At 41.5% G+C, this 18,858-nt stretch overlaps 1 protein-coding gene across 1 annotated transcript in view; it reads right to left on the minus strand.

Moving 5' to 3' along the window:
* Positions 1–1,987: 1,987 nt before the first annotated feature.
* LOC117810282 (zinc finger protein 609-like) overlaps positions 1,988–18,858 on the minus strand; it is a 102,318-nt gene continuing 85,447 nt past the window's right edge. Inside the window, exons 4-8 of the mRNA XM_034680033.1 lie at positions 14,250–14,337; positions 9,844–12,202; positions 9,368–9,737; positions 6,787–7,167; positions 1,988–5,188 (exon numbers count right to left, since the gene is read on the minus strand). Coding sequence (XP_034535924.1) covers positions 5,145–5,188; positions 6,787–7,167; positions 9,368–9,737; positions 9,844–12,202; positions 14,250–14,337 — 3,242 coding nt within the window. The 3' untranslated portion in view covers positions 1,988–5,144. The remainder of the gene's footprint in view (positions 5,189–6,786; positions 7,168–9,367; positions 9,738–9,843; positions 12,203–14,249; positions 14,338–18,858) is intronic.

The raw sequence follows: 18,858 nt of genomic DNA on the forward strand, positions 1-18,858 counted from the left end.
AGCACTTTGCTATCTTAACCCCTCCTTCCCTCTGAATCTCTCCTCCAGTCAACCTCGTTCTCTCTCTCTCTCTCTCTCTCTCTCTTCATCCTGCCCCCCCCCTCCCCTCCTTTGACGAGCCCAGAGCATGGAGGATAATCAGATTTCACATTTACACTCAACAAAATCATCCCCAGCGTAATCACTCCCCGTCACTGTTGTTGCATTATGTTAATGCACAGAGCGGACTCTCAGTTCAGGAGCATTAGGGGCAGTTAAAAATATCCCCATTGACTGATGGAAGTGATGCAGCAGCAGCCCACATAGATAAAGTGTTATCATTGTGTAGATAAAGGGATGAACTTAAGAGAGTGAGCAGCTGACAGCTGGCTGAACATATTGCTAAGGCTGCAGCTAAAGATCATTTTACTTTCAATCTTTTAAAGGGACAGCTCAGTCTTTACTAGAGTAAAGAGGGCTCACAATAAGCCAAATAAATTGCTGGAGTTGACTGCAGTGTTTCCAATGTTCCAATCAGACATGTTAAAGCTTTAAAAGCCTACAGGGCTGAAAAGAGCAGTGAAGATCACAATTCAGAAGCTGTGCCAGAAAACATTTGACGTCTCTACATGGGAGTTTTAGACTTTAAGTTCCATCCCACACATGAAAATACTCTGCATCGAATAATAACTGATCAGGCTTTTCCTTCAGGCACAACAAACAACTCACAACTCCTTGAAATGACCTTGGCTCCTTCCTCTTAATTAATGAAAACATATCTCTGAATGATTGGATCGTATGAACAATGTTCTTTTGAAATGATAGAAGTTACCTGTGGAGTTTTTGACCTCAAGTAACACTATGAAGCCGTTTTGTTTAACTTGTGCACACATACGAGGACACAAAGTTAAACAGTTCTACCAACATTTGATGATCTACAGGTGGGAGTAAAATGGCTGCAATGTACCAGAAAACTGCTGTATGAATGTTTTATGAAGACAAAAATACACTGGAGACATTTGTTAGACCTCAAGGACGCACTGAGTGTAAATATAACGTGTTTGTTTACAGGATGACTCCTCACTGCCCCTTTAAGATGAGAACAGCCTCTGAGGATAAATCCCCCTGCAGGGTAAAGTCATGTTAAACAACATTTTTCAGAGGAGGGAAACGTAAACCAGGACTACACACCGCCTCAAAGTGAAACCTTTAAAACATTATTCTTCTTCACAGAGGTGCACAAATGTTTCCTCACACGAAATAACAGAATGTACCTTCTGTTACACTGAAAGGTTTGATTCAGTGGGTTAGTTCTCAGCAAAACAGGACAAAATGTGATATTTGATCCAGTGAAGACGGACTGTGGCCTCTTCAGAGACACTGCTCTCCTGTGGCCAGATGTCACAGTGCAGTTTAAATCTAATCCAACATCATCCAGTCAGCTCCCCCAGGTAATCCACAGGAATTCATAAGAAATGTTTGAACCTTAGTTTATGCAATCTGGTGACTTGTTTGACGTCATTCACACACTTAAGAGACATTCAAATAAAAAGACTCTTGCAGCCTTTATCAAGACAGAAAAAACATGTGCAATGTGTTTACACCAGATTTGGGAGAAAAATGCCCCCTCTGGAATTAGACAGGATATAAGAACATATGATGACAGTATTTCTGTGTTCTGCAATAAGGGATTTAAGGTTTACATGAGGTCCTGTGTAGATAACCATCCAGATTATGTTGTGAATCAACCATGTTTCATTTTGAATTGAAGTACAATTTGTCACTGTTAAAATTCAGAATGTAACACACCTTCAGGTCCCTGAATGAATGATGAAACTGTTTTCTGTGAAGTGAACTGATTGTTTCAGTGACTCAGACTTTGATGTTTGAAGACTCTGAAGCTAAAACCTGCACAGACATATTGGAGAGATGACGGTAGCTGAAATCATTTTAAAACAGACCATAATAACCTCAACAGAGCGAACCATTGAGCAGCTCTCAGGACAGATAGTCTCATAAAAAGATTTATTTTTTTCCAGCCCAAATTTACAAAGGCAAGTTACAGAGTATTGTATAAAAAAGAACCATGGTAATGTACACTTTACACAAACTCCTGAAGGGCGGGAGAGAGGAGGAGGAGAAGGAGAGGGTGAAGAGTTCTGAATCTTCTCACACAGAAAGAAAATGAAGACATTGTAAACATCCTTGCAAGCACCGGGACTGGTACTCTTTTTTTGGGAGGGTGAGGGGTGCAGGGAAGGTGGGGGGCGTTTGTGTGACAGTAGGTGGGTCAGGAAATGACAAACGAGCAAGTGTCTCTGCGTTTTCACAGAAGAATGTTCAACTAGGCACCAATTGAGACAACTGCTGGCCAATAAATATACTCTTCACCATGAAACAAATACAGTCCTGCAAAATACAAGAGCCAAGCACTTTCCAATATGTTGATAGCAAACATGACTTTTTCTGGCTTTTCATACACTTTAGTATATAGGATTTTCACTGGGCTTTGCTTACTACTGAGATAACATTACTACTCTCAGAGCGAGAGAGAGAACAAATGCACTTGTCACAACCATTGTCTGATAAAAACTATATGTACTGTATGCAGTCTGCTGGTACTAAAAACCCACTGACTTTAATGACAACATCACAGCTGCCTAGATTACCCTTACAGATTAAGTACAATTCAAACACCACCACATTCAGCTTAATCATTTTAGCCATTCTTCTTAAAAATGCGCAAAAAATCAAAACATATACCATCTTGTGAACTTCTGTGGGACGACAAACTGGCAACGTATTTACTGGGAATGTCCAAGAACCTCGAAATGAAGAGTTCCATGAGTGTCTGAAACCGCTCTAATCCAACTTCACAGGGTGACAGATTAACTGGTGAGTCATGGAGTCGAACACATACAGTGTTGAATGAGGAAAACTACAAAAATGGTAACATTAAAAGTGTTTGAAAACTGAAATCAATCAAACTGAATTCAATGACAGCATGGTCCACACTGCTCTCATTCTAATGTCTCTGAAGAACCTAAAGACAGTTTAAAACTTTAGTGTATCCCAGCATGACTGAGCCAATTTATCATGTCAATGAACCACTTCAGCACATCCAGCTCGCAGCAGAAACTGCACCCTTTCACATCTATAAAGAGAAGCCCTCAAAAATCAATGCAAACAGCATAGGGAGAGAGTTTGACTTACAGCCCTGAGGTATAACAAAGTGTAATTTAAAGCAGAGAGGGTCTTCTTGTAGCACAGGCTGTGTTGACAGTCACTTTGAGAGGACATTTCAAGACTTAATTTACAGTGTTGCCACGAGTTTGAGCTCAAAAATTAGAAAGCGACATGCTTCTCTTCTTTCATGCCTCGGCCGTGTCCACGTCATTAAAGTCCCATTTCACTAATTTAACTGTATTAGCTTTTGCTCCGAGCTGTTTGTTGGCTCACCCTTCCTTCTAACTTGAAATCATTGAATGCATCTGATTGGTTCATGTTTGCAACAGCTGAAAGATTTTTTGGGTCACTTCATGCACTTAAGGTTTAATGTGCCGGTGGTTGATCTTACAGCACAGGCAGCGACTAAACAAAGCTGATGGCTTAGAACAGACTGAGCCAAAAGCCAGCTGGTTGAAACACAGACATGAAATATGCTCAAAGCTGTCCGAGTTGAATGTGTGTTTTGGTAAAGCCACACAAGCAAGCAAAGCACCGAGAGAAATTTTCAATGAAAACCTCCCAAAAATCGGACTGCTTCACGTTTTGTTTTTATGAAATGTGAGTTTCCGTTTAATCGCTGAGAAAGATCTGAGATGTTGTCGGCACTTCAGAGGTCTGGTTGCACACTGCATGCTGTGAAGGATAGCTTGTGATGTTTCAAAGTTTAGGTCAAGCAAATTAAATGAAGATCAAATCTGCAGCCAGACAACCAAAGCTGTTGGAAAGAAGCAGCAGAGTGAGACATTGATTAACTATGCAGCATGAATGATCTGAGCCCCCAATGTTAATGCTGTGAAAGCCCCAAAATGTCAAACACTGGCAGTTTTTTAACAGCTGTTTGCTGGGAGAGATATAAACATTTCTGCACAGGCTAAAAGTCTATATTACAGCTGGGAGATCTTGAAGTGAAGTTTCACATTTTTTTTTACAGTAAAACAAAGTTTAACCAGGTGAAAAAGCCCAAGCTGACAGTGAAACACCAAACCCCTCACAAGGTGCCTGACACAGTGATGACAATGCCCCGTGGATTGACCGTTTGCTAATGTGGCTTCCCCCTTTGAGTGAGTGCAGAGACAGACATGACCCTCTCGTGGTGAGGACAGACAGGACTAACACCAGCATCAGACACATTCAAGGATGAGCACAATGATATGAAGTGTTACCGAGAGAAAGAAAACATGAATAGTGTTTATTCTCCATTGAGGTGTGCGCGGTCCCTTCGCAATAAAACATGACGACATCATCCCTGAAACGAGAAGTGAGGGTTCAAAGAGGATGGGAATCAGCAATGATGATGGAGAATGAAAAAACCTTCAGTCTCAGGCTCCGTAAGTCTCTGAAGAAAGCAGCTATTGCCATATTCCCTCTCCTCAAGAAATATAGCCAAACGTTTGTCAAGTTTAGGATATACTGTTGTTTCACGGCATTCGATAAGCCAAAGACATAAAGTCGAAATCATTTCAATATGATTCACTTTTTCTTCTCAGTCTTTAATTTAGTTTGACTCCCCTTTCCCATCAGCCACCTGACTCCCCAATGTCCCCGGCCAATTTCTCTCTGCATGTGACAAAAAACAATGCAGTCAAAAAGACAAAAAAAAGAACAAGAAAAGAAGCTGTTCTGGCAGTCCAATAGTCTCTTTTTGCATTGTATTTGTTGACAGTGCAAAGACTAGATAACCAGCGGGTCGGTGTTTCCTCTGCATGCTGAGGCAGAGTGATGGCTTTGAACCTTGAACCAGTCCTGTTACAGTCCGGGGTTTGGGAAGATTTAGGGTCACTTACGAGGGGAGGGATAAAAAAAAAACAAACAAACAAAAAAAAAAACGACAATCTGCCTCGCCTCCGGGCAGAAGAACTAAAAATATAGATAGAAACACCATTCAACTGATGTCTAAAAAGGTAACACCCGGGAGATTCTCTTCACATGTGAGCCAGTCACATGAATCTTTGCAGGGTTGAGGTGTGACGGTCAGGTTTCCCTGTGAGAGAGACAAGAAAAGACTCAGTCAAGTGAGGCACAGAAGATCAGCTCTATGGTGTTTGTACTTCTCTATTTCAGTGTACTTTGTACTCCTACAGCACTCTGTTTCATATAGACTTTAATGTTGATTATTCTATTAGAGTTTAGGGTTCACTTATTATTTTGTACATTAAGATGATACAGATTCCATCTTAAAAAATGCTGTTTTTTGTGGTGCCATTGGCTCAGCGGTGTAAGTGCATTCCCATGTACAGAGGCAATAGTAGTCCTCGCAGCAGCGCTCCCTGGCTCAACTCCTGGCTTCGACCATTTGTTGCTCGCTTCCCTCCATTCCCCTGTTCCTGTCTCTCTCAGCTATCCTATCCATTACAGGCAATACGACCCAAACTATAACTATAATTTCTTCTTTTCTTTTGCAGTTTTTGGTACATGATAGTGGTGCAATAAAAGTTTATTCTGAAAAATCTAAATGTAGAATGTATTTTGTGAAATTTCAAAGAATTAAGATGCTCCATCCACCACTGAATGTAAATTATTATTATTTTGTTAATGAGGTTGCAGTTTTAGGTAAACCTGTCTGGAAGAAGTGAATTACATCATCAGTAAATATTAAATGGTGTCTTCTCTCATACCATATTAATTTAAACATGACCTTACTGAAATCAGATTTTACTGCACAGCTGTTGTATTAAACTACACTTCTTTCTCAAATGGCTGTGTTGTAATTCCAAAGCCCTCCACTAGATGTCAGTGCAGTCTGCTCTGCTGCAGCGTCTTGGCTGGCTCTTTTCATGTCTCTATTATCAACACCATGATCCACTTGTCCTCACAGGACCTACTTAGAATGGATAAGCTGGGGGGCTAAATGCTGCACTGCATATTGTACAAGATTGCAGCAGAGGAGAAAAGGCTATGTTTGGCCAGGATTTGCTGTCCTCACAGGTTGCTGCTTCAAAGTCTACAACATAAATACTGTAAGGACAGAGCAGAGCAGGGTGTTCTTTTCACTTCGAATCACATAAACCAAGGACAAAGAAACAAGAGGTTTTTTTCATATTCACAGGACATCTGTGCCAGTACACATAACTCTTCACCTCCATATCTTCTAAGGACTTGTTTATATGGAGCAAAATGTCTGCCACCTGCATTAACACAGCTCTCAGGTTACTGATGGCTCTCAGTAGGCTTGTGTTTTGTTTTACTGTCTTTCTTTCTCTCCAGCCAAGAAGGTCTTACTGCTCTCACCTCTGTGGTGGCGGGTAGAGGGAGGGGGTTGCTGCTTGGTGGCTTGTAACAATAGCTGATGAGGAGAGACCCATGACCAGTGTGTGTCTATCAGAGATGTTGCCTATTTATGTTGTGAATTTAGATTGCTGTTCTGCCATAATTAAATATTCTGCATTTACTTTACATTACGTATTCTGCAGCGTGGACCACATTTAATTTAGGTAGCCGGCTTGAATCTGTTTTACATGTATTATAGCTAACTCTGAAATCTGTAGGACCAGTAATAAACAGGGTTATTCCAATACTGATAGCAGTAATAGTACTAATACTGATACTGGCTAGTACTAGTAGTAGTAAAGAGTGACTTACCTGTAGCGTAGGACAGGTCGTATTGCCCTGAGAGCAGCGGGTATCCCAGGTGGTGGTGTGAGGGCATGATGCGTTGGGAGGGTGAGGACCGTGGTCGGTCCACATCTCTTTCTCTTTCCCTCTCGCGCTCCCTTTCTCGATCTCTGTCTCCAGCAGCTCCTCTGTCCTGCTCCCTCTCCCTGTCATGCGGTGGCTTGTCACCTACTGTCGGGGATTTGCTCTTGTATTGGCTGGCGTGCTGATGCAGGATATCCAAAGCTTTGGAGTCTGTTGCTGTTTTGGAGACAGTAGGGCTAACACGAGATTTGTCATTGCCTTCTTCACCCCCGGCTATTTTACTGCCATACGGAGAAAAGGGATAGCCTCCAGGCAGGTAGGAGCCTACACGTGAAGAAGAAAATGGATTGTTTCAAATGAGGTTTATAATGTATACAAATGTGACAGCTAATGACATATTAGTCGCCTTTAATGATAACATCAATCAAGCCGGATAGGGAATATCATTGATTTTAGAGCTTAACAAGCAGTCAAGTTTGACTCCTGGCCAAAATGTCACACCATAAAAGGGCTATATCCAGGAATTCAGAGTCATAAAGTCCAGTAGTGGCATATTTTATGTACAAGGAATCATTTTAGAAAGAAAAATGAAAACACAATCTAAATATGTGGTTGAACACACTAGGCTCAGCTGTAAAATAGAGTGTTTCCATTTCCAGCTTGTGGCAAATTATCAGCCATGTTGGTGTGACAAAAACTGTAGCACCTTATTTACATGTATTCACAGGTACACTATATTCTGTAGCTTACATACTGTTCATCAAACACTCCAGAAACGTATGGAGGAACTCAAATTTAGCCTGTCACAGGAGAAAGGTTGTCAAACATGTAGATACTTCAACAACTTTCAATACCACATGCTCTAAAACGATACACTCTAATTGGTTTTTACATTAGATAGCATTGTAAAGTACCAAAGCCCCTGAAAAAGACAGATATGCAGTCATATTTCAACCCAGAGCTGCTGTGAGTGAAAGAGAGAGAGCAGCAGTGGTAGAGTTACATAGAGATAAAGCAAAGAGAGCGAGCACTGCTATTGAAAACAAAGCAGTGAAACAGAAAATTCAGATGTTATTAATATATAGGAATATTATATTGTTTGATTTTTACTGTGATTGCATCAATGTTTCAAGTTCTGATATAATAACCCTAGTAGGGATGTCAAAAATGAATTGAGTATCGATTAACTGATTGTTAAGAACTTACTCAAACACATTTTTTGTTTGGATTTTATATCACGTGGAACAAACATCATGTGGTCTCAAATTTTCTGTTCTGCTATCAGGGAGGTGTTCTAAGTTTAAAGCATGTTTGGATGTGAATCAGCTGACTACAGGTGTTGTGCACAGCGGAGATGCTCAGCTGGGGGCTGCAGCTGAGTGACAGGTCTCCACGAGCGCTTTTTTTCACCTGTGGACTGATTATGAACCGGTTGCTCTCCCGGCTGACACTTGACCGTGTTCATATGCTAATTTTTTTCAATAAGAACGAGTAGACAGAAAACTGGGCACTGAGAGTCTAAAATATGTTTCTGTTCAGTTCTCTTGTTGAAGTCCGAGCCTTCACTTTATATGACTGTATGTCTGCAGAGATCATGAGCCTGCTCCGCACATTGATATTCAGAGTGTTTGACATTTTGAACACCTCAATACGATCCGTACATATTCAATATTATCAGTTATATACATTGTGTTGTGAAGGAAAATGTGATTCAGGGAAAATAAAAGCATTTGGCATTGTTTTTGACATGGAAATGTTTACGTTTTTTTAATGATTAATCGATAATTGATCGTTAACATTTCAAAAGATCGATCACGGAAAATACTTAAAATATAATTTACATCCTTAAACCCTACCCAGAAGTTTGAGAGCATAGGAGTATGACTCATTTCCTGATCCTTTTCAGGAGCACAGTGAAGACGTTATGTAAAATTGATCCATAATTGACCTGACCTATCTAACTTGCTTATTACTGCCATGCTGTGCTTTGCCTTCCAACAAAAATTATCCACATTTCCTGCTGCTCTTATTTTTCAATCATTACTGCAATTTCTAGCAAACAACAACAACATCGCTGAAAATTACATTCAAGCTGTTCTGCATGAAATTCACTGAGTTCTGAATACAACTGGCACAAAGCACTCTGATGTCCCGCTGAGTCTAGTACAGCTAGTCTTGATAGATAATCTGAGACTGCTGTGCTGCCTTGCTCGTCTTATTACATAGCCATTTTGCACTCCTGAATAAGGGGTAGGGTCAACAGCTTGATAAATATTTATCATTACTCATTTTAGTCTAGCATGCATCGTACCAAAAGAAACCATTAACACTGACTTGCACTAAATGAAGTGTTTAACTTGTTAGTTTAAAGAGTACTAGATGACTGAATAGCTCCCGCACATCCCAGCAACAGTCAGATTTGAAAAGGCTGTAGGCTATTTTTCATGCTGCGTGTTATTTCATTAGGAGAGTATTGAAATCCTCTTCACATTTGCATGTATTTAGAGTTATTTTAATGTCGTACCTGGGTAGTTCTGCATCATTACCGAAGGCATGCTCCTGTATCCAGGGTGGTTGGGGTCATACCCTTGTCCATAGGGGTAACTATGCATGTAGGGCATGTAGCCTTGGTGCTGTGCTAGTGGTGATGAGAACTGCATGTGAGGGTTAGAACGAGAGTCTTTGTTCATGGCCCTGTGATCCTCAGAACTGATCCTGGGATCACCACCCTCTTTGCCGTCCTCCTTTGGCCCACTTTGACTGTCCTTGGGCCTGGGCCTGTCATCCTTTAATTTACGATCCCGTTCTCGTTCTCGGTCCCTTTCATCTTTCCATCGAGGTTGTTGTTGCTGGTGTTCATCCTCTGCTTGGGGCTTCTGGCTCTCAGGGTACTGCTGCAGGTGGGAAAAAAAGGTGAAAGTCAGCCCAAGTCATTTGCATATTTGAACGACATTTTTGAAAGCATTTATTCTGACGCTTGTGTACTAGTTTGGTACCTACCTGTCTATACCACATGGCCTGTTCCATCCCTGCCTGACCTCTGGACTCTAGTGCTTGCTTGGGGTCCTCCTTTCCATGGTGGCCCCCTTCAGTCAGCTTCATCTTTAGCCCCTCAGCTTGCTGGGACTTTGGGTCCTCCCCCTTTAGGCTTCCAATGGATTTGGGGGAGGGCTCAGAGGGCGAATCTCGCGATTTGCCTGGGGGCTGAGGCGTCTTTCCAAGGTCTGACTGACTTGAGGGTTTGGAAAGGCTTGGTGGCATCGGGCTCTTCTGTTTCCACTCCTCCTTCATGGAGGCTTCTCGTTCTTTTATGGCTACATCTGACTTCTTTTCAGCAGCCCGATGCTGCTCAGCCATCTGTCGCTGCCGTTCCTCGTACTGTTGCCGGTAGGCTGGGTTGGTGTTCATTAAGTGGTTATGGTAGGCTTGATCAGGATGGTATGCGTATGGAGGGACATAGGCATACTGGTTGTAGTAAAGAGGTTGCATGTACATGTTGGATCGCTGTTGGATGACTGAGGGCTGCTGCTGCTGCTGCTGCTGCTGCTGCTGCTGTTGTTGTTGTTGTTGTTGTTGTTGTTGTTGTTGTTGCTGTTGCTGTTGCTGCTGGCCAGGAGCAACTCCATCAGGTTTGCGGTCTTCATGAACCTCGACCTTGACTTTTTCCTCAACTTGTTCCTGGTCCTCATCCTTTTTGATTTTCACCTGACCCTCTGCCCCTGGTATGCCTGGATTGGGCCCACTGGGACTGGGGTTGACGTAATTGGGCGAGTAATACGTCTCATAGCCAGGATAGTATGGGGACTCCTTGCTGGGTGGCTGGTTTGGAAAGAGTGTTTTTTTGACACTTTCCCTAATGGCTTGGTCCTCTGTCCTGACTTTGACACCGTCTACTTTCCCTTCACCATCCTCTCCAGCGTCTGAAATATCTGAATATGCTGGACTATTTGTTTTGACCGATGAGTTGTCTGCACCATTCTGGTTCGCCCCATGTATTGGTGTGAGAGGCTGGGGCATTCCACTACCATCTATCCGACTGGCTACACCAATGGATGGGCTGGGGGCATTGTCAGAAAAGCTGTAAATCTTGTCAGCTTCAGCTTTCATACTGGCCAAGCGACTTTGATGAGGGTCTGATGAACCATTCAGCAGTCCTTCCACCTTTCCTTGATCAGAAGGTTCAGGGTATTGGAGCTTTGCTTCCTCCGGTTTTCCTCCCTTTCCCGGAGGCTTGGGGCTGTCAGCCTCTTTCACTCCATCTTTTTTCTTCTTGTCCTTCTTCTTCTTGTCTTTGGAGCTACTTGAGGCAGGTTCTCCAATGGCAGGGGGTTTAGGTTGTGTGCCTTTCATTTGGGGACTCTTGGGGATTCCTTGTATCATTGGGGTAAGCCCAGGGGAAGTGTTTGGGTTTCCTGGAGGAAAGGAGTACATCTGTTGTGATGATGTGGAGCCAGCACCAATGGGCCTTGGCGACTTCAGATTTTTCTGGGCCATTTTATCTGCTTTTGTGCCCTTTTTAGACTTGTCTCTCTTATCATCTATACCATCATTACTGGCCTCATCAGTGAGGCACAGACCATCATCACATCCATCCATTGGTGTTCCACCAGTTTCTGGATCCGTCTCAGTGATTTTCTTTTTACTCTGTTTTGAACCAAACTTCCCAGGCGAAGGGGAAGGACTTTGAGCATCAAAGTTTCTACCTTTTGGGGTCACTGAACGTGCTGGGGATAAGCATCCTTTCTGAGAGATTGATGCTCCATTACAGTTTCCTGGCTCAGGGTGGAGAGTTGAATCCTCTCCATATTCACTGTCTCCATCTATTTCCAACTTTATGTCATCATCATTGTGGGCACGTGCTTGGTGGTACTTCAGACCGTTGATGTGCTTGTATTTCTTGTTGCAGTTAGGGTGTGGGCAGTCAATAAGAACTGGAGAGGGGCAGGTGCGATCTAGGGGAGGCGGAAGTGGCTCAGTCTTAATAGAAGGGATAGGGAGACCTGTTGGTCCTACCCCTCCACTGGAGTTTGTCCTCATTCGTTTGTTGCCTTTGGTATCCTCTGAGCTGGAATTAGGTTCCATGTCTGAGGCTGGTTTGGTCTTGCGTTTTCCAGCTGAGGAGGGACTGGCCTTAATATCCTCTGTGTTGCTGTTAGGTGGGGTGCGACGTTCTGATGGCGTCTGGCTTCCCCTCCGGCCCTTACTGTTAGAGGCAGCACGCGTTTTGTTGTTGGTGGCGCCCTTGTTGTCTGATGAGTTGCTGTTTTCGTTGATAGGTGTGTTGCTATTCGGTCTCATTCGTTTACCTCGCCCACGGCCGTTCCTCATCTCGAGATCACTTGTAGGGGATTCACAAAATCTGCAGTGGTGGAAAAAATTTTTTTTAAGAAATGGGTGATGTCATGTTTCCATTGATTTCAATACAACCCAGGGCTTCAGCTAAGTTTTGACTAATTACAAATATTGAGTGACTCAGACTGAAATAACATTTCTGTGACAGCTGATTAATACAGTGCCAGTTCAAACAATTAACTCTGCTGGTATTTGTCTGTTTTATTATTCAACAACATCAAATCCCTGAGAGTAAAATTGGCCTGTTTGGCAACTATCAACAGTCTTTCATGAAAAACAACAACAGATCTGTACAATTGATGTTAATACACTTAAGAACATACAAACAAAATAAAGCCAGTTTTACCCGAGTACTTTTACACACCTTAACATACACTGATTCACAGTTTCATGGAGTTCCCTTGTGTGTCATCAAGATATTAAAATGATCTTTGTTAAATAAATTTGTATCAAGAATGTCAACATGTGTGTCACAGCTACTGTGCACACCCCTGTTACAATTATTTCAGTAAACAGAAAGTCAACGGAAATACTTTGAAGATTATTTTTGCACTTGGCTATACCTGTTCTGAAGTTGATTTGTGAGGTTTGTTTATACTTTACAAAGAAAGCACTTCAACACTAAGTCACTACAGTTCTGCAAGTTATGATATTTTGTGGCTCTTTTGAGTTCTTAGCCCACAGTGAATGACAGGATCAGAATTTGTGCATCGCTGTTGTTTTCTGTCCCCTCATACTATACCAGTCTGATATTTTGTGCACCGTAAGTGAGTAAGTACTTCATAGTAAGTACTTACGGAGCAAAATGACTTTCCAAATCAAGGACACATAAACATCATTAGAAAAGACAGCAGTGAGCAGTCTGGCTGCTTTGTAATCAAAACATGCAGTCATTCAAATACTTAAAATAGCAGTTTGGCCTTATCTCCCCATAACAGTAATGTAATTATCTTTCTCCACAGCAGTGAAGGTTAGCAATCTGTGACAATGAGAGACAGCAGGCTAGTATGACTCACAGCTTCCTCTACGAGTCTCTCCAAACAATTTTAGCCACAGCAGGGGATGTGAATACATCCGCAGTCAGACAGTGGTAGAGGAATTTAGACTCATTACAAGCCCAAGTTTATATTCAGTTTGTTGAAAGCTCTCTGAATTATTCATGTTGTGCCCCTAATGTAGTCGTGCTGCAAACTGTAAGACTATCTTGGTGCAAATACAGCCCAGCAAACTTCACTTACTGAACATTATGGTGATATACTGTGATACATTAGTTTGATACAGTCTATCCTTGTTTTCCATTAACGCTGCTTTAATCTTGATTTTTTTTTGCATTTCAAGTACAGAGTTATATTTAAATTGAGATACAGTGCCGGTGTGTTAAATCAAAGCAAGTGCTTGGAGGTGTATTTTACCCAACCAGGGTATTTTACATAACAAAGGCAAATACTCTGAAATTACTAACACCTTAAGCTACCGCCCACAGAACTCTGTTCTAAGAAATTACAGCCTGTGTGATAGAGAATATTATACAATGTTGAGGAAAAGCTATTAACCCAATAATTGTACTCGACAATCTGGCTTGTAGGAGCAGCTTTCAATTTTTACAGCTACCTTCTGGAGCATCAGCCTTTTGCAGATGGATCCTGTCTCCACAGACTAGAGATACAGACTAACATATACGTTAAAGATCCAGCAGCACACAGGCATACAGCTGCATCCAGCCATACATACTTAAAGTGATACTACTACAGCAGATTCATGTCACATACAATATAAAAAGGTTAAGAGACCAAGTGCAGCTTGGGTAAAGAGAACGCATCAATGATTCATAGCAATCATGAATCCTTTTCTACCTTGACATTTACAGCAACCATCTGTGACAGTGAAGTGCAGATACTATGCAAACCAGTGCATATAGCTTCAATTTGAACAACAGCAGCATTAAAAGAGTGGGAGTGCAGGTTCAGTGTTGCATATATAAATATCCTCTTCACCCCTGCTTTCTCTAACATGTACTACAATACATGAGAAATGAACAGGGCAATGTTTCTTACCTGGGGGGAGCCCAGTCATGCCGTGTGCAGTCCAACAAGGTGCCCACATATGTCTTGTTTCGCCAGGTAACATTGACCACCAGCATGCCTGCGAGACAAGGAAACAGAGAGGTCATTTGTTTTGTGCTTACAATAACAATCATGCAAATTACACAGAAAAAAAAAGTGACTTGCAAAGTGATCTCTCACTTGAACTTTTCCATGTGTAGTTATGTGAAAACCAGGGGAGAGAATCACAGGGAAGCTAATGATACACAATGATACCTGATACATGAGCTACAACTATGATCATATCACGACACAGGGATACAGCTATGACAGACGATTGCAAAACAATCATGCAGTGATAAAACACAATACACAATATCTAATGGGTTGAAGAATACAAACGCAGCAATTCAAATTAGATTATTTTTTATGTTAAATATCATTATTTGAGCCTACATTATGATGACTGTATCTCAAGAGTCAGAATGACAATATTTTGCTGTATCAGTATCTTGTCCTGCACTTTGTTATGATTGCAAATTAAAATGAATCCTATTGGAAGTGTATGTCAAAGAATAACACAAAATAGTCCATCATTTAACTAGGGATGGGCAATGATTTTCGAATGTTCAAATATTCGTTCACTTAGTAAAAATCGAAGAGTTACTTCCAATATTTTCTCATTTTAAAAGTACAATTTTTCATCATTTTACCGGTGCCTGGTTGTAATACAGAATTCCTGCCTGACGTTGGCTACAGAGCGTCTTTAAGTTGTCTGCTAACCCTATTAGCAAACAGAAGGAGAAGAATTCTAACTGCATTAAATAGCAAAAGAAGAAGCAGCGATTTTCTCTATTTCGGAATCTCACACTACTACACAGGTATTTCCAGAGACTGAGCATGGCTGTAAAATGTAAACACACACAGATACACCAACATTAGACACCGTGATTATTTGAATAATCGTCGAATAGAGGCCAATGCTTATTGAATAGTATTTCGGCTTTAAATGCCCATCCCTACATTTAATGTGTGGGGGAGATTTGACATCACATAAACATTATATAAAAAAATACTGAGGGCTTTGAGTACTTTGATGTGTAACCTGTTAGTAGATAAGCAACCAGCTGCCTCAAGGTTAACTAATGTGTTCGGGAAATGTCTCCATTTGGGGTGATATTGCTTATTAATCAAATGATTAAAAGGCAAATAAGTGTGTTTGAACTTCAGGGTGTGACACTGTCATACTGTACTACACTGTAGAAGAGGGATAGACTCTCATGTAAACATGAGAGAAACACAACAGACTGATTTACAGTGTGAGGTCCAACTGTCTGCATTATCTTGTGAACAAATAAAGGGCATCGCTGCTTCTGCATCACTGTGTTGATCTTTGCAAAAAAGAGTATAGTATGCAAGATTCAAAATCAAAAATCCTTCTTGAATCATGTTCGCTGTGTAGAGCCCACAGGGCCTGACTGACTGATGTCTCTATAATGACTTGGAACAGACTCAACTGCAGTCAGTACTGAAGAAGAACCTGAAGAAGAAACTGGCAGAAGATCTTTCTCAGAATAATAACAATGAAGTTAGTGTAGAGAACTCAGAGAAAGCCCCGTACAATTACAGAAGGCATCTCACAGCACAGTCACAGACAGTTTCCCAGAATGAGCATTATTTGGAAATAGATATTTTCCTTTAAGTTCTCAATCTTACTTGCAGCTAACAGATACATAACCTCAGGGAGCCTCTTAAAAACAAGCATCAAGCTCCATCATTAGAACTGGTTCATTGTGAACGGTTCACTTTGATGGACTGTAACTGAGTGTGCAAGAACAGCTCCTTGACTTCACTGGTATTGCTGCAATCTGTCACGCTTCTGTGATGCCATTTGGCTAGTGTGAATTTGGTAGCACTCAGTGTGAGTTATACAATCCGACCTGCGCAGAGTGTGATACCTGACCTCACATTTAAAATCTTAAATTAGTTCCAGAAGATCACATCACCCTCTGTGTGTGTTTCTCCTTAAGATACTTAGAACTGTTCATCTGGAAAGCGCTGGCTTTTGATCAGAACATTTCAGGATCAAGTGTGCAGATTTGTACGAAATTACTAAAACCCTGTACTTAGGATATTTTCTGCAGTGAATACAACTCATTCATTCAATCCACACAAATAGCACAGAGCTGCTGCTGCTGAAGGCCGTTTTAAAGAGACGGAATTCTGAAAGCAGATGAATGATAATTTGCAGCTTTTGCTCGTAAAATCAAAAGTAAATCATCAACCAAAGAGCTTCAGAGGATTAGAAGCAACGACCATGCACAAAAGGGTTCAGAATTTATTGCCCCCACCACCACCACCCTCGCTCCCCGGTGGTGACCTCAGCTTGCCACTTCAGCACTGCAGAGAAACTGGAGGCTGCAGCGAGCTGACTTATCTAATGGCACAGGAATGCTGGCTGGCAGCTTCCGTCCCTCAGAGCATTTTATTAGCTTAGGAAACCTCTCTTGCTCACCCCATTTTCCCCTCTCTCCTTCACCCTCACCCTCATTTCCTCCTTTCAATGGTATAACCATCCCCGGCTTACAATCTTTTTCCCTCCCACACACACACAAGTCACAGTTTAGAGCTCATTTTTCTCTCACTGCCTCTGGCATAAAGTAGCAAGTGTATGAGGCATTTATATCTGTTTACAGGAACCTGCTGACTCTCGGCCACAAGTCTCTTCCTTCACCCTATGGCCTGAAAACATGAGCGTTTCGGTCAAGGCTAGATCCCACTGCAGCTGATTTTTTGTTTTTTGTGTGCAGGGTAGTGGAGGGGGGGGGTTCTCCAGTTCACATTTCTGTCCCATTAAAAGAACACAGACCTTTTCTAAAACGCCTTCAACAGCCCGCCCCCCTCTGCTCTCCAAACACTTCAGCACAAAATGGCTCTGGCAGCTGGTTGTGGCAGGATGTAAATCAAGGCAGGCCAAATGAATGAGCAGCCTTTCATGACGTGCAGGATATAGTCATGTCTGCTTTGCCAAGCCAGGGATTTAGAAATTGTACCGCAAGTTGTAAGAAGTCTTTAATTATATTAAATGAGCATTTGGTCTTTATATTGGAGTGTCTCCTTGTTTCATTAGCTTTGACAATGGCTGTGCATGGAGAGAAGAATCAGATCTGAGCAAAGTTAACGTAGAGAAAATGCACAGCACTTCAATTATATATCATCAATTTGCATTTTAAATTACTATGATCCATGTCAATGAATTCATTATGATCCTGGTTCCTGATTTTTGTTCTGGAAGAATCTATAATTTATGTTAAACAAGTCTCATTCTTATTATTTCATGTACCTTTTTACCTTGTCCATTGTCCAGTCTCTATTCTAAGTTAGAAAAACAGCTGCTGGAAGTGGGTTCCCAACAGGGTTGATATCATTAAACATATTAAATAACAAACTATTGAATACTGACTTCTGACCCTGCCTCCCCTCACTCACACACACAGAGCATGCAAGTGCAGGGCCAACACAGACGGCCTCCTTCACATGTTCGTATTGATTGAACGTGAAGGCAAGAGCTACAGGAAACAGTAAAATGAGTTGCAACTCGTTTTTGTACACTATGATGATAAACCAAACATAAAAAGGTGACTCAATTATTTAAAAATAAATATTTTCTTCCAGCAGTTTTTGAAAATACAATAACTCCTATGTAATGGCTATCGGTTGTCTTCTTTGTTACTGCCATATATCTACACTTACTTATTTTCCTAACCATTCTTAAGTAACGACATGTCAATGTTCTACGCATTGAAACAGCTCAATGCCATATTGCACACGGTCAAACAACCGTGACGCTCTGCCGTACTCGTTTATTAAAACAACAGAACACTTCTTACACCCAATACTTCACTTCCTGTCTCTTAGTCACATGACTACCGGAGCAGTGTAAGACGGCCAAACCAACACGTATCAAATACAGGAAATATACCAGAGAATATTCTACAATACTTTTCAAAACTAAAACAAAAATGATCTCTGTAATCTAAGAAGTTTTATCATTCAAATAATATAAACAAACCTTTTGTTCAATGTTGTTAACATCCTATGAAGTGCTACATTTGTAAAATTGTAACAAAAGATCCAGTTGTCTTTTGTTGGGATTCTAACCCCAGTTGACACTTACACAGCTTTGTGCCATCTTCAATAAAAAGCTGTTAACTTAGCACATCAAGCCTGTAATCCAATCCCTCAGATTTACTGAGTCAAACTGAATCCAGAGAATCTCAGAGACCATCTTCAAGCAGCTGCAGAGGTGTCTCTTGTTTTCACATGGCTCAGGTCAGACCCTTGGCTCACTTATCAAGGACTTTCACAATCTTGTTCTGAAGAAATTCCACGGGGAGTTTTGTTGAGTGATACAAATCACTGGCCTGTTGGAACATCAATCTTTGCCACGAGCTGAATATCCCTGCACTTTCCTCATATATTCGTCTCGGGTTACTGCCAAGGAAAAAGCAGCCGACAGTGTAGGGGAGAAAAAACTTTGACTCATAAATGCAAAAGCAAATGACGGGGTTTTGAGAATAAGTGGAGGGATCATTGGAAATCAATCTTCTCCAGCATTTAC

This window comes from Notolabrus celidotus, chromosome 3 (assembly GCF_009762535.1).
Source record: "Notolabrus celidotus isolate fNotCel1 chromosome 3, fNotCel1.pri, whole genome shotgun sequence".
Classification (NCBI taxonomy): Eukaryota; Metazoa; Chordata; class Actinopteri; order Labriformes; family Labridae; genus Notolabrus; species Notolabrus celidotus.